The 13,890-nt window shown below is 41.6% G+C and overlaps 1 protein-coding gene across 1 annotated transcript; it reads right to left on the bottom strand.

Moving 5' to 3' along the window:
- Positions 1-574: 574 nt before the first annotated feature.
- LOC104945694 (homeodomain-interacting protein kinase 2-like) lies at positions 575-12,736 on the bottom strand. The gene is made up of 7 exons (XM_010771401.1): positions 12,611-12,736; positions 11,874-11,993; positions 9,991-10,077; positions 6,189-6,373; positions 5,293-5,455; positions 2,605-2,830; positions 575-945 (listed from the first exon to the last, which is right to left on the bottom strand). The coding sequence occupies exons 1-7, from the start codon at positions 12,686-12,688 to the stop codon at positions 776-778; spliced, it is 1,029 nt and encodes a 342-aa protein (XP_010769703.1). The 5' UTR covers positions 12,689-12,736; the 3' UTR covers positions 575-775.
- Between the last annotated feature and the right edge of the window lie 1,154 nt (positions 12,737-13,890).

The raw sequence follows: 13,890 nt of genomic DNA, 5'->3' as shown, positions 1-13,890 counted from the left end.
CACGCACACACACACACACACACACACACACACACACACACCACACACACACACACACACACACAGATCTTTGCTGCCTGTCTGCCTGCCTACTGCATGATTAACTGGAGATAAGGGAGTGCTTGAAACTCCCTGGATTCACAGGGATATTTAAAGCCTTCATGGAAATTTCCATAGGGAGAGAGGTGCTGTGGTGATGGAAGTGGTCCTCAGTGTGTGTGTGTGTGTGTTTGTGTGCGTCTGCGTGTGTGTGTGTTTGTGTGTGCGTGTGCGAGTGTGCGTGTGTGTGTGTGTGTGATGCACAGTCACTCTCTGTTACTTCCAACAACTGTACATTAGCAGCTAAAGCTCGGGCCCCACTGTGCAGGCTCCAGTGAAGGCCTTCTCTGTGTGAAATGCTCCTGCCTTTGTGTGCATCAGACCGTGGCAGCCTCAGCCTCAAGGAGAGCGGGACAGCAGAGAGAGAGAGAGAGAGAGAGAGAGAGAGAGAGAGAGAGAGAGAGAGAGAGAGAGAGAGAGAGAGAGAGAGAGAGAGAGAGAGAGAGAGAGAGAGAGAGAGAGAGAGAGAGGCAGGGAGCAATGCACAGGAGAGCTTGGCCTGAATGAGCTCAGGAAAAAAAAAACTGCTGCTAGCAAGTGCAGGGTCACGAACATTGAGTGATTTCCAGCCTCCATCGATATAACTATTCTTAGTGAGGGTTATGAAAAAAAGAGAAAAGGATGCAGGGAGCTTTGTTTGAATGTGGGCTCCAAAGCGGACAGGCACTGTTATTCTTCATGGCCAAAACACTCTATTAGTTCTCCACTGTGATACTTTTCCTACCTGTGTCAGCAGGCCAGGTTGGATCTGCAGAGGCTGGGCACCAGGGGCCTGCGTCACTATGGGAACAGCATTCTCCATCCGCACAGAGTAACTGGTGTGCTTGGAAGGGGACGCCTGCAGCCCTGTGCGCAAATAAAGCACATGTCCAGAGGATGTCAACAAATAGGTGCAGCACTGATAAACACTGCAAAATGAAGAGCGAGAGATCACTGTTTTATATGCACACAGATTTATGTGGATTCAACAGATGTCAAAACCCTCAACTCTGTTCGGATATAGCAACAGTACTTGGGAAAAACAAAAAACAGTAGTCATGGCAATAGGCAATAGTACGACAACAGTTCTAATAATGGATATTTTAAAACCCATTCCACAAAAAGAATGAATAAACAAACAGAATAATGCCTCGGAGCTTTCCCGCCCTCCCAGTGCAAACACAGAGGAGACAAAAGCGTGGTGAGTAAGCCTTGCACAAAGATATTACATTTCCTTTCAAATGATTAATTGCCTCATCAAGTTATCATTGAATCATTGTTTGTATGCCGCGATTGACTACTTGTGGGCTAAAGCTGCAAAACAAAACAGCAAAAATGCAAGAACAGGAGAAATGTCTATGCATGGAGAATTTAAAAAGACTCCAGTGATGTAAATCTGGTACATTATTATTATAAAAAAAAAATGCTGAATAGGTGAGTTCCATCTCTTATTAGTCAATTTATTGAACATGTTAAAAACAAAACAAACGATAATAATAATTTTTACAAAGTGAAGCAAAATAAAAAAAAATTCAAGGTATACAAATATAAAAAATAAATTCTCAAAAAGTTTCTATCATGTTCAAAAGGGGCAAGAATAAGGTTAAAAAATGTTCTGGTCCTACCCCCCTCTAGCGTACATTGTTCATGAAAATAAAAGTTTAGGTCATCGTGATCAGTGATATTTGATTCATTGTTTTAAACAAATAATTCATTTGTACAAAACAACCAAAAACAAATAACTTTTACAACGACAAGAAATAGCAAGCAGGAGTTCACAGGTCCTGCTTATAACCATTCAGGATTTGGTTTCTAAATAGTTGTTTTAGTTTAGATAAAGTTGCAGAGTATTTCAGTTCATCATTACAGTTATTCCACAGATGAACACCTTTTGATATGATGCAATGAATTATCATGGTCTGTTCTATTGCAACACACATTGCTGGTATCTTATATTTTGCACAGATGACCATTAATCCCACTCTTCACACTAATAATGCAGGGGTGTCCAAACTTTTTTCACCGAGGGCCACATACAGAAAAACATACGAAGGGCTGGGCCACTCACTAGAGGTATATTGCCTCATAAGGGAAGTTATAAGTTAGGAAAATCAATCAAATGTAGGTAAATGATGCTTGCGAGTGTTGGCAGCTCATCCCTTAAAACAGAAGCCTCAGATTGATTATAATAAGAAGAAATAGGAAGGGTGTATTTCAAGCTTGCTATGTAAACAATTGATTGGGCTTTTTTCTTACCAACAAGATATGTTAGAAAATGTTACCAACTTTAATTGACTGAATTTATTTGTAAAGTGGGCTATTAACACATGAATACTACTGTGTAATATATTTTTACATTTATATTTAAGAAGTACAATATAAGACAAGCACAAGTTTCATTTGTGGGCCATATTCCATTATACTTTATGAATTTGTTGAGGTCTGCGGGCCACATTTAGCCCCCGGGCCGTAGTTTGGACAACCCTGCTTTACACTAATGCGTACTGATTGGTCAGATTCTCTTACCTTGGAAGCCAGGTGGACAGACGATGAGCGCCTGCTGGAAGGGGTCGGGCCGGGCGTTGCAGAGCTGAGGCCCCCCCGGCTGCAGGGGCATGCTCCTCTGGGCCACGGCCGCCATGGAGGCAGCGGAGGGCTGGTAGAGTGCAGATTGGTAGTTTAGTATGGAGACATCAGGACTTGCAAAGGAAAGGGTGGCATTGTTGGTGGAGGAAGGAACCAGGTTGGTGGCCTAAAGGAATGATGGGATCAAAATAAAAATCATGAGAGTGGAGGTGCTGATGGGAAATAACAGGGAAGTGGGGGTTCGCCGAGGGGGGTGTTGAACAGCAGGCATGGTAAAGAACAGAAAGATAACAGTATTCTGAGAAAACAATGCAAATAAAGCATAAAGGTATCTGGGTGGGTGGGTTTTTGTTTGCATGTATGTATGTATGAATGGGGATGAAATATTATTTATTCTTTGTGGTTCTTTAATTATTGTATTTATTGTTAGTGTTTCATATACAGTATACAGTATACATGTGATGTATTTTCATTTTGTATTTGTATTAAAAAAAAAAAGTGGAGCAAGTGGAATGTTGTGTCATGTAGAAAATGTGTTTTCAAACCCCAACTCAAAATACAATTATACAAAAAATATAAAAAGACATAAAGATACAATATTATTTGATGACAACCATTTTCTTCAACTTTGTAGTTCTTTAATTATTGTATTTATTATTAGTGTTTCATATATATACATTTGATGTAAGTCAATTTATTTTATAACATTTTTTTTGGAGCCAGTTAAATGTTGTGTCATGTAGAAAATGTGAATTTAAACCCCCACTCAAAATACAAATACACAAAAAAAGATAACACACATATAAAGATGCAGAACAAGCCTCGGATCAAGATAAGATGGGTGGAGGGGCATCCATCATTAATGGGAACTAATGGAGGAATAAGGAAGTTGGACTACTGATTTGAAAGCATCTTAAAATATGCACACTGTTGATTTGATTGATTAAAGGGAGGGAGAGAATGTGAGGAGAGATGCAATCAATGCTTAGAATAATCAACCGTCAATGAGCGAAATGCCAACGGATCACATTTAGACTTAGATTCTGATCATCTTGTATCATTCCTCAGCGTTTTTACTGGCAAACAAACTTCTTATTTAGACTATAATGATGACACTATGCTCAGTATTACTCAAAGACACATCATTCATTCAACCACACAGCAGCAATCAGTGTGTAAAGTCATAAAGAAATCATATTATAAGACCATTTAAATGTTACAGAATCATAATGAACCAAGATAACGAGCTGCAGCGAAACTTGACATTTAATGCCACGGCTTCACTATCTAGCCTCCAAATCAATACGCCTTACTGAAGTTATATTTCCCCATAACTGTCACTCTCTAATTATGTAAGCTTAGGTAACTGCCGCATGTCTTGACCAGTAATAAGACATACTCAGACAGCCTGGGAACATCCTGGAAACAAACAAATGCTTTTAAGAGAGACACCGTTTGCTCGTAAGTAATATTTGCTCTACAAGATGCTGTCTAATTTTAGCCCTTTCATTAAGCGTACACAGGGGCGGATGGAAACACAGAGACAGCGCTTTCATTTTTCATTTGCTCTCTTTAGCGTGTTCGATGAACACCAGGGGAGAGAACATAATCAATATGCCACTGTGGCATTCATCATAAACAAGCACAGAAGCAGCAAAACACACGGCAGAGATGCATTCTGGCCTTGCAAATGAATCGTACTGAATAAATCACTAACTTAAGTCTGTCTATATGCCCCGAGAGCCGGGCGCGGAAAAAGACAAGCCGAGGGAATGTTAATCCATTTAAATCACAGCAAGATGGGGGTTTTTGTCGCATGCTACACAGTGTGAGCCGGCTCGATATAGTTGGTGATAAAGAACTCTGTTTACTGAATAAGAGGGGCGGGAGGAGGGGAAGAGAGCGGGATTTGTAACCAAGCACAATCTGGAAAACCTTGCAACACGACGCTCCGTGATTCCGGCGTAAGCCAGCAGTCAGCAATTTCGATTCACAAGACCGTACGGGAAAGAAAACGGTAAAGCACCACAGGCTCAACCCGAGGAAATGGGAGGAAAGAGGAGAAGACAGAGGAGGACAGGAGTGAGAGGAGGGGAAAAGAGAGGAAGCCTGGAGAAGGGATTCTTAAGGCCTGAAAGCCCCAGAATGCAAGGCAAGCAGGAAGTGGGGCTTGTCATGTGTGTAATCAGCACTTTGTGACAATCCCACAGGACCTGGGGCACAGACAGAAATGCAGGCAGACAGATATCCATGCACCAAGGCAGAAAGGCAGGCGAGTAAGAATGGAAACGTGCAGACAGACAGGAAAAAACATCCACTAAAGAAAAAGAACAAAGAAACAAACAGGCGCTCATGGGCTGCTGAGCTGGTAAACTACTGACAGCTGGGCGTTTAAAATACGATTATTTGGTTAAGACAGCATTTGACTGGGCGTGTAAGCAAGACGCATCTTTCCTATTGTTGCTCGAGGCTTTCAGCTTTAATTATCCATTGTGATACATATACACGATAAATATTCCACTTCTCATGTCTTTTTTTGCAATGGAAACGCCGTAAACCATAGTTAAATTAATTAGCATCTCTCAGCATAAAAGTTCTCCCTCAGCATACTGATGAAGGAGGCGTTACCTGGCTGTGCACAGTGTTCAGCTGGTTGTTGAAGGTCATGGTGAGGTTGGTGGAGGTGCTGGGGGCCAGGTGGGTGATAAATGGCGTCTTGCTCTGGTTGACCGCGTCGTACATGTTGATGCGACGCTTACAGATCTCCATGTTTTGGAAGCACGACTTCACACTGTACAGGGAGGGAGACAGAATGAGTGCATTGTCATAATCAGAGGTGGGAAGTAGTAGAGTACAAACACTTCGTTGCTGTACTTAAGTACATTTTTCTGGTATCAGTAATTTACTCCACTACTTATTTTTCTGACAACTTTTTACTTTTACTTCTTACATTTTTAACACAAATACCTGTACTTTCTACTTCTTACAATTTCAAAACAGGTTTGTTACTTTAGTTTGAATGTGTGTTTGGTGGCGTGATCATTATTATTTAGAGTCATTGTGTGCCTATTGATTTTAACACGATCCGTGTATCCATCATATCCTGGTCTTCTCTAAAGAAGAGGGACCAATGAGAACTCGGCTTGAGTCTATTCCCATCATCCTCTGAACCAGAAGCAAAGTAGCCCACTTAGTTTTTCTTTGCTTGTGTTCTAAATGGTTGTTGTTCAGTGTTGAAACATTCATTAGCTAACAATGACATAATTACAATTTGAAATAGAATACCTTTATTGTTCTATTAATATAAAGTGAGGTCAGTTACTCTATAAATAACTGTCGGTAGCTATGGGTACCTTTTACTTAAGTACATGTTGAAGCCCATACTTATTTACTTTCACTCGAGTAAAGAAATGTAGTCGGTATTTTTAAACACGAGTATCTGTACTTCTGGATGTGTGTACTTTTGCCATCTCTGGTCAAAATTCACTGTTGAAATGATTAATAAATAAACAAGCGGCACGTACTGTGTGCTGTGGGGGAAATCGAGGAGGTGCGTCATGGTGACAAAGGGGTGGTTGAGCGTTTCGATAGGAGTGATCCTCTTGTCCGCGTCGATGGTTAGCATCTTGGTTAACAAGTCGATGAACTCCCTCCTGTCAGCCTTCTCCGCCAGCATTTCGCTCCCCTCAAGGTCCGACGTCATGTTCACCTGAAACAGACACAAGCATCTTAGCATAATGACCCATTCAAGGTCTCTAATGTGTTGAGAACGAATTCCCCCACAGTTCATTCCCATAGAGAGGCCTATTAATACTTCATCAGTTAGGGTGCCAGTGTGAGTGTCACAGGGCCCAGTGATAACCTTGCACCTTAGTGACATTTTAAACATTTGCACTGGTATTTATAGTGCCACTTGAAATATCTCCTGGCGCCTTCGTCGAGATTTTTATCTATTCTTGAGATGCGAAAACAAACAAAAAACATGGACGCAATAAATGCTGCCCTTGGCTAAGTTCACAAAGGACCATTTTGTGAGAGCCTCAGAGAAAAGCTGACATGAGACAACCATAATAATATATTTTGAAGAGGTTCTGGGAAGCTGCCTTGGAATATATCTGTATTAGACATTGCAGTTAAGGATGTGGATAAATACTGGGCACAGCAGCAGATTTCTCTTGTGAAAAGCTACAAAACTGTTGATTTTTTATTTGAGCAGGGTTTACTTATACATGTGGGGTAAAGAATGAAGGGAGTGGGACAAGGTCGTGATATAGCTAGTATGAGTTTGAGCAAACAAGTAGATTGTCAGGCAGAGACAGGGACAGTTGCAACAGAAAGGCAGCCTTGTTTATTGTGACTGCCATGCAGTGGGAGCAGGCCTGTTTTTAATAAAGACGCAGCACTTATCTGTAGGCCTGCTCCAGGGGCTATCAGATGTGCTGCCAGTCAACACCGCAAATCTGATTCAATTATCTTCCTCTATGCAGGTTATTCAGGCTCTGTAGCCATTCCTCTCTGCTTGCCACCTCCGCTGGCTGTGATAAAGGAATAATGTGCGGAGTGAGGTGAGAAATAATCACATCGTCCTCTGCTAGTGGAAGAGATGACTTTGGGAAATGTACACAGTTTGGTTGGCACATGCATAGCATTTGGGAGGCGTGCCACAATAACCCAGGCTGAATAAGAAGTAGCCCCATCATTTTCCTATTATCCATTTAATTAAGATATGTGAAATATACTAGATAGGAAATGCATGTCCCGTGCTTCATTTTCTCTCAATAACAGCAACATTTGACATTTTCTAATCTTGGCTTGAAATTAAAACGGTCACTAAGACAAGAGGCTTCGAATAACATGGTCAGCCTTGCGTGCCTTGCATGTCAACGGCTGTTTATGGAGCCACATCTGTGCCGTGGGGAGCGCTGACAGGCCACTCTGGAGTAAGGGCAGGCATGGCAGATGTCGAGCAGTGAGACAGATCGGGCTACGCCTCGGGAGATGAGGGCTATGCAGGCAGGATGCAGGCCTTTTTCCTGCACAACAATATGACGTGTGCAATAAACTCGACTTTTCAGAAGAAGTAGAAGAGAGGAAAAGTGCATTTTTAAGTGCGTGTAATAAAAGAAAGATAAGGTGCTGCACCTCCTGCCGTGCATTCACTCCTATCAACAGAGATATTGAAGGATTGCAGATCAAAGTGAATCCATTTTCCAAGCGGCCGTCTACACCAGGCCTGCAGCGGGGTCCTGCATTTGCTCTAAGTTGGTCTCTGATTTACACAAATTAGATATACTTGTGACTGAAGTCTCCCCACATTTCCCACGACTGAGAGGAGGTTCATTATCTCTTCCTGGCACCCAGCCTCTGTGTCTTTCAGGGCCTTCAGCTACATCATCCATTATACACGCGGAGACAGATGTCCACAATGCTGACTTGTTTATACGGTCGGGATGGTGAGATAGGGCAAAATAGGCAGTTTTCTCCCACATTAGGCTTTTGCAGCTCTGCTATGTGTTTTTGTATGGAGTCTGGCTGCAGCAGCGAGAGGAAGATGGGACTCTTTGCTTGAAGCGTAGGAGACAGAGATGACCCAGGGGATATTATACCGGTGCAGGTTGGTTTCATTAAAGTCTGTGCTGCCTGTGTGTGTGTGCTAACTGTAAACGCAACAAGCTCAGGCAGCGATGCTATCTTTTCCCAGCCGACAGCATGTTATTCCAGACAGGCCTGACAACGGCCCTGGGCGCTACTGGACAACCATAATTGTCTCCATCACTTAAGTCTCTCCCTCCACTGGACACATGGGCAGGCCTGGTTGCATATGACCATATTCCAAAAGAAGTAATTAACCTGCTTAGCTCTGATCTCTTGGTGCGTCATTATCAGAGGTATGATCGAGGTGCACGATGACAAGAGAGTACTGTCACAGATTTCGAAAAAGCCCTGGGAAAAAAACATTGTAATTTTCCATCACCGCCGCCATATCTGCCAGCAGGACCAGTATTTGGCTGAGCGAGGGTGGACAAAACAAGACTCACTATCATCTCCCCTGTCAACCACGTCCTATCAAAATGTCATGGCTACCTGTGAACTTTCCCACCGTTGTGGAGGGATGAATTCAAACGGAGTCATAGAGGAAAGTGACATTACATGTAGCCGTGTTCGTGAGATATTTTCCATATAAAAGTGTGCTATATAGGGCACTCTCAGTGGTTCCCAAAGTGGGGTCAGGGGCACTCTGCCATGGACTCTGGGAAAAGTTTTCATAAAAATTCAGAAAAGGCATCATTGCACACATTTTTTTTGTAAATGTTTGAGTCTAAAAAACTTAACAGATCACATCCTTATCCTATAAACTGTATATTATTTCAAATACTTTAATGAGAAACTGTGTTAATGTAAGCACTAAGACAAAAACACTTATTTTGACATTATTATAAACTTGAATACATTTTTAAATTAGTCTATATTCGTCTATTAAATGTTCTTTTGGTACAGTGTTACTTGCAGCTATATTAATTAGTGTAAGTGCATTGTTTTATGGGTATTCTGTGTTGAAATAGTTCACATATTTTGACTACATCAGATCTAATATCTTTCTCTCACATTTCTATTGTGTTGTTCTTTCACATAAACAAGAATGTGCAAGAGTAAGGGGCCTTTGGCAATTAACAAAAAACCTCACTTCTAAACAAACAGATTCCCAGAGGTGACATTCAGGGCTGTAGGGAGAGAGGAGCTAAACAGCTGAGTCATGAAGACACAATATGGTGTTGGTCCCACTGAGCTGATCTAAGAAACTGGGTGTGTGTGTGTTTCTGTGTTAAGAAAGGGTGGGGGGTAAATCATTTTGTACAGTTGCCCTCTTCATGTACTATAAACGTACAAACTGAAGACCTAGCCACAACACTCACTCCAGCATGAAAAAGAAAAGCAAACTTTACATCGACGTTAACCACCCTCACCACATGTTCGGCTCAAATCTCTGTCTGTAACTTATTACACAGCAGTGGAGCAAAATGAAGAGAAGCCAGAGGCAGAGTTGAGGAGGAGTTTCAGTGAACAGCTGCTTTCATTTCACCCTGTAAAGTTCCATATAGGAGCCAAGCTACGACGCATCTGGAGATCAGGCCTTGGCAGGATAAATAGTTTAAAGGGTTTCAAATATTTGATAGATAATTCTCGGGATGTGATGGATCAAACCAGCCCTGAGAAGACCCAGCAGTGGAGCTTCAATTGCCAGAACAGGTGTATTTGATTCATGCAAAAGACAAATAATGTACAAATCGTTGGGAAAAAAGAGTAATGCTCTCTGAATTAGCATACCTGCGCCATATCATCCAAACAGTTGAAGATGTACTTGCGAGCCTCCTTGGACTTGATCCCCGTTTCACCCTCGTGGTCCTCTTGAATCTGCGGGAGACAAGAAGCAGATGTTCCTCTCAAATCCCATCACACTTCCCCTCTGGAAACGCACTATTTACATTTGGCTCATTACAGCCTCTTGTTGGTGATATGCAGCAGGACTCCGTTTGCCCTCTGAGCAACCCTGGGGTAGCACACAAACACTCATCTAGCAGCCGGGGGGATGGCATGCAGAGGCACACACTACATCACTGAGACAATATACAACATATAAACTTCACTCCACACACGTGTTTCAAACACCTGGACACGCGTTAAAGTAAACTGTGTGAAAGTGCACGGACCAGTATAAACACATGCGAGGATTTTCAAATGTACACAAAACTAATCTGTGTTGACTATAGAAACCTCCTGACTGAACACATGATATTTTTTAATTACAGTCAGCAAAGACATGCAGCTGCCATTACGTGGACACATATGGCAAGGTCAAATTAAAGCTGAGCAATCACTCTTCAGAGTGGAAAAGAGTGGTCAGGATGGCTTCATGTTTAATTTTCCACATGCCAAAGACAGATACGTTACAGCAGCGGTGTCAAGAAGAGCTAATAATCTGTCCCTGTGTCAGTTCTGCTGTCAGCTCATATCTTCTGTAACTCAGAAACCCCCTTATTAAAGAACAATGTGTTTTAAAAAGGACTTTCTATCCATAAGGTCATAATTGTATATATCTATATATCAATCATATTAGTTATATTACCTTTTTGTAAGCAGTTTCAAGTAGGGAATATTTTCCCTCTACTTAACTAAACCTGTATCAGCGCACATCAAGCTAGCTAGCTAAATAACTATACAGCTCTGCCAAGGAGGATTGCATTAATATTTGAACCTCACGCTTTCATTGGCACAAGCCTCTAGGCATTGAATTAATGTACGCTTCCTTCTTAATAGGTGACCAGTTGGAAGGTGTAGTAAGGCAGAAAGAAAATACTTCCTACATGTAACTGCGCACAACAACGTCTGTGATTTATCTTGAGTAACCGGGTCATGATTTTGCTTTTGTGTTTTTCAAATGTATTTTTTGAGCATCACGAGCTGAATGCCATCTAGTCTAATTACATTCTAAAGAAAGCAGACTTTTCATATATCCCCAGCACTCACACAAAACAACCTAGATTAGTAAATAGCACTAAAATTAGGAGAAAGAAATGTATTTCGGATTAGGTGTGAACTGTCCCTTTAAATTTGCATGCAAAGGCTTCACAACATTTACTTGACAACTTCTAAAAGCCTATGTGCAGCTAACTTAAGGGCATGTACACTATGTACTCTATGTTGCTTTATGTCTTCATTTCAAGGCCCTTATCATCATCATCATCATCATCATCATCATCATCATCATCATCATCATCATCATCATCATCATCATCATCATCAGTGTTGTCAGTTTGGTATGTCACTGGGATTCATGAAAAGGCACTCGTCTCTTCTCCTAGACACGATATAACATCAATCTAGAGCTGGATTAATATTTTTGTGTAATTCAATCCAAAACTTAGTAACAAAAGTTTAACTTGAGTTAATAAGGGTAACAAAAGTAAAAAAGTGGACCTGCTTACAGAGTGGCCTACATGGAGGGACATTGGGAAGAGTTAGAGCAGACACCCTGGGAGCTGGATTCATCCGGCAGGGCTTCAATTTGCCAAACCCTCAGATAAATGTTTCCTTCATTACCCTCTGACTTTGCTTATAACCAGGGTCATCAAATCTCCTGCTCTTTTAAGGATGTTGTTGATGCTAGCTGGAAGTAATTGCTTTGTTAGTGTCTATCATTCAAGCCGTACCTTAAGTCTCCAGAGAGGATAGGTGGAGTCGGGGTCTCTGTTGAAGAACCTGGTGGTCTTTGTCCCCGCACTCAACAGATACTCCGCAGGCAGACCCTGTGTCTGTGAGATGTATCGGATCTGCAAAACAGTTGATGAAACAATGTAATTTGGGACTTTTCCCCTCATATGCATGATTGAACCATTAGGAGCATTAAATTAAGGAGCATGGTTATTCTTCCCAGTGACAAAAAGAGATCAACTTTACGATGGAGACTTTTCTGGCAGATTGAAAATCTAGGCTGACATTAACTACTCCAGACTTATCCGGCAGCAATATGCACAGCACCCAAACATGACCTCAGCTGAAGAGTTTAAGATTGATTTGAGACTTGTAAATGAGACACTTTGTGTAGTTTTTGGGGAAAAAATCAGGCGAGCTTGTTCAGTGATGGAGCACAACTTGCTCAAGGTTTTCCCACCGAGCCTCATCTGACTGATAGAGAAGGGGGAACGCGGCGATGTCTTGCTCTGGAGCACAGGGGCTGCGCTAATTGGACAAGTGGCTCTGTGGCATCTGTTCAGATAAACATGGAGGCTGCGCAAGAATCATCAGGGCCTGTCAGGGGGATTCAGAGAAGCATCCCACCCTCCCAAACACACTCGTGAGTGCACACTTGCGAGGAGAGAACACACACATGAACACAAGTGACCGTGAAGGAAGCGGTTTGGAGGAACAAGCTGCAATCGTATGTTACCTGATCGTACTCTGAGGCTCCGGGGTAGAGGGGCCATCCCAGGAAGAGCTCCGCTATCACACAGCCCAGGGACCACATGTCTATGGCCTCAAAGAACGGCAGCCCCAGGATGATCTCTGGAGCCCTGAGGATACACAATACGCACAAAATGGTTAGAAATCTCACATAAACTGATGTGGTGGTGGAATGTAACGAAGTGCATTTACTCAAGAATTGTACTTTCAATATATTTGTACTTCATTTTTTATTTATTCTCCTACGTTTAAAAAGAGGAATGATGTACATTTCACTACATCTATTTGACACTTCTTATACAAACAACACTTAACGAACAACGATATATATTAACCAGGAGTTTTAGCTCACATCTTTACCTGTTCAAATAAAAATGTCCAAAATTCTCAAAACTTGTATTCACAAATGTGTTTAATTATTTGCTTAGTGTGTCAAATGTGACTGACAAAGACATACAAAAATGAGACATACTTTTATAACTGCCATAACATTTCCAATTTCAATATAAGTCCTATGCTCAAAGGCCTGGAGCTTTTTTTCATACTTTCTATAAGATCAAAAGCCCAAATAATCTTGTTGTATATGTAGGAGTGAGCTGGGAAATGTAGACAAGTTTTAAGAAACATTCTTGAACCCAAAGCGATACAATTAGACAACATACACAAAAGAGTACACATTGTGCTTTAACACACTTTTCTAGTTTCACTCCAAGACAGACAATCACTCAATCCATTCATCTCCAATGTCTGAAGGCTGTTGTGTTATCTTAACATTGATCTCTCAGTGTAGCCTTGTGGGGTGTTCCATTTTCACATCACTTGTTCAGGCAGTTTTCAAGGTGTCACACTGCAGATGAGTGATTGATAAGCACGCAGGAGCACCAATCAGTGAGCCCCATCTCTGGTATTTAGACAAGGGGACTGTGGGGAGGCAGAGGGGAGGCAGAGGGGTATGTTTACAGAGTTTCACGACCCAGGGCCACAAAGCAATGTGGAAGCAATTAAGCCATGAAAATAAAACCAACGTAAATATTCTGTAGAGCATGCAATGAGCTCCATCCTGCCTTTGAGTTAATAATATCTTTGCCTAATTCCCAAGCTTTTTCCAGTCAAACATACACATATGTGCAGGGCAGTGAGAGGACATGAAGAGACCATTTCAATGGAAAATGACATAAATATCTATAATTTGAGAAAAAAATATGAAATATTGCTTCAGTTATTTGAGCAGCACTGCAGTCCAAGACAATTGCAGACACTCATTCA

The sequence above is a fragment of the Notothenia coriiceps genome, unplaced genomic scaffold (assembly GCF_000735185.1).
Source record: "Notothenia coriiceps isolate Sejong01 unplaced genomic scaffold, NC01 NC01_scaffold00009970, whole genome shotgun sequence".
Lineage (NCBI taxonomy): Eukaryota > Metazoa > Chordata > Actinopteri > Perciformes > Nototheniidae > Notothenia > Notothenia coriiceps.
Note: the sequence above shows the minus strand (reverse complement) of the source record. Positions and strands in the feature narration are given on the sequence as shown.

What these genes read in the sequence shown, in the direction of transcription:
- LOC104945694 (XM_010771401.1), bottom strand. Translation starts at nt 12,688, where the DNA reads ATGTGGTCCCTGGGCTGTGTGATAGCGGAGCTCTTCCTGGGATGGCCC. An exon ending in GATTTCCCCCACAGCACACA is followed by an intron (nt 5,456 to 6,188) that starts GTACGTGCCGCT and finishes CTCCCTGTACAG; the next exon opens with TGTGAAGTCGTGCTTCCAAA. An exon ending in CTGTCCACCTGGCTTCCAAG is followed by an intron (nt 946 to 2,604) that starts GTAAGAGAATCT and finishes ATTTGCGCACAG; the next exon opens with GGCTGCAGGCGTCCCCTTCC.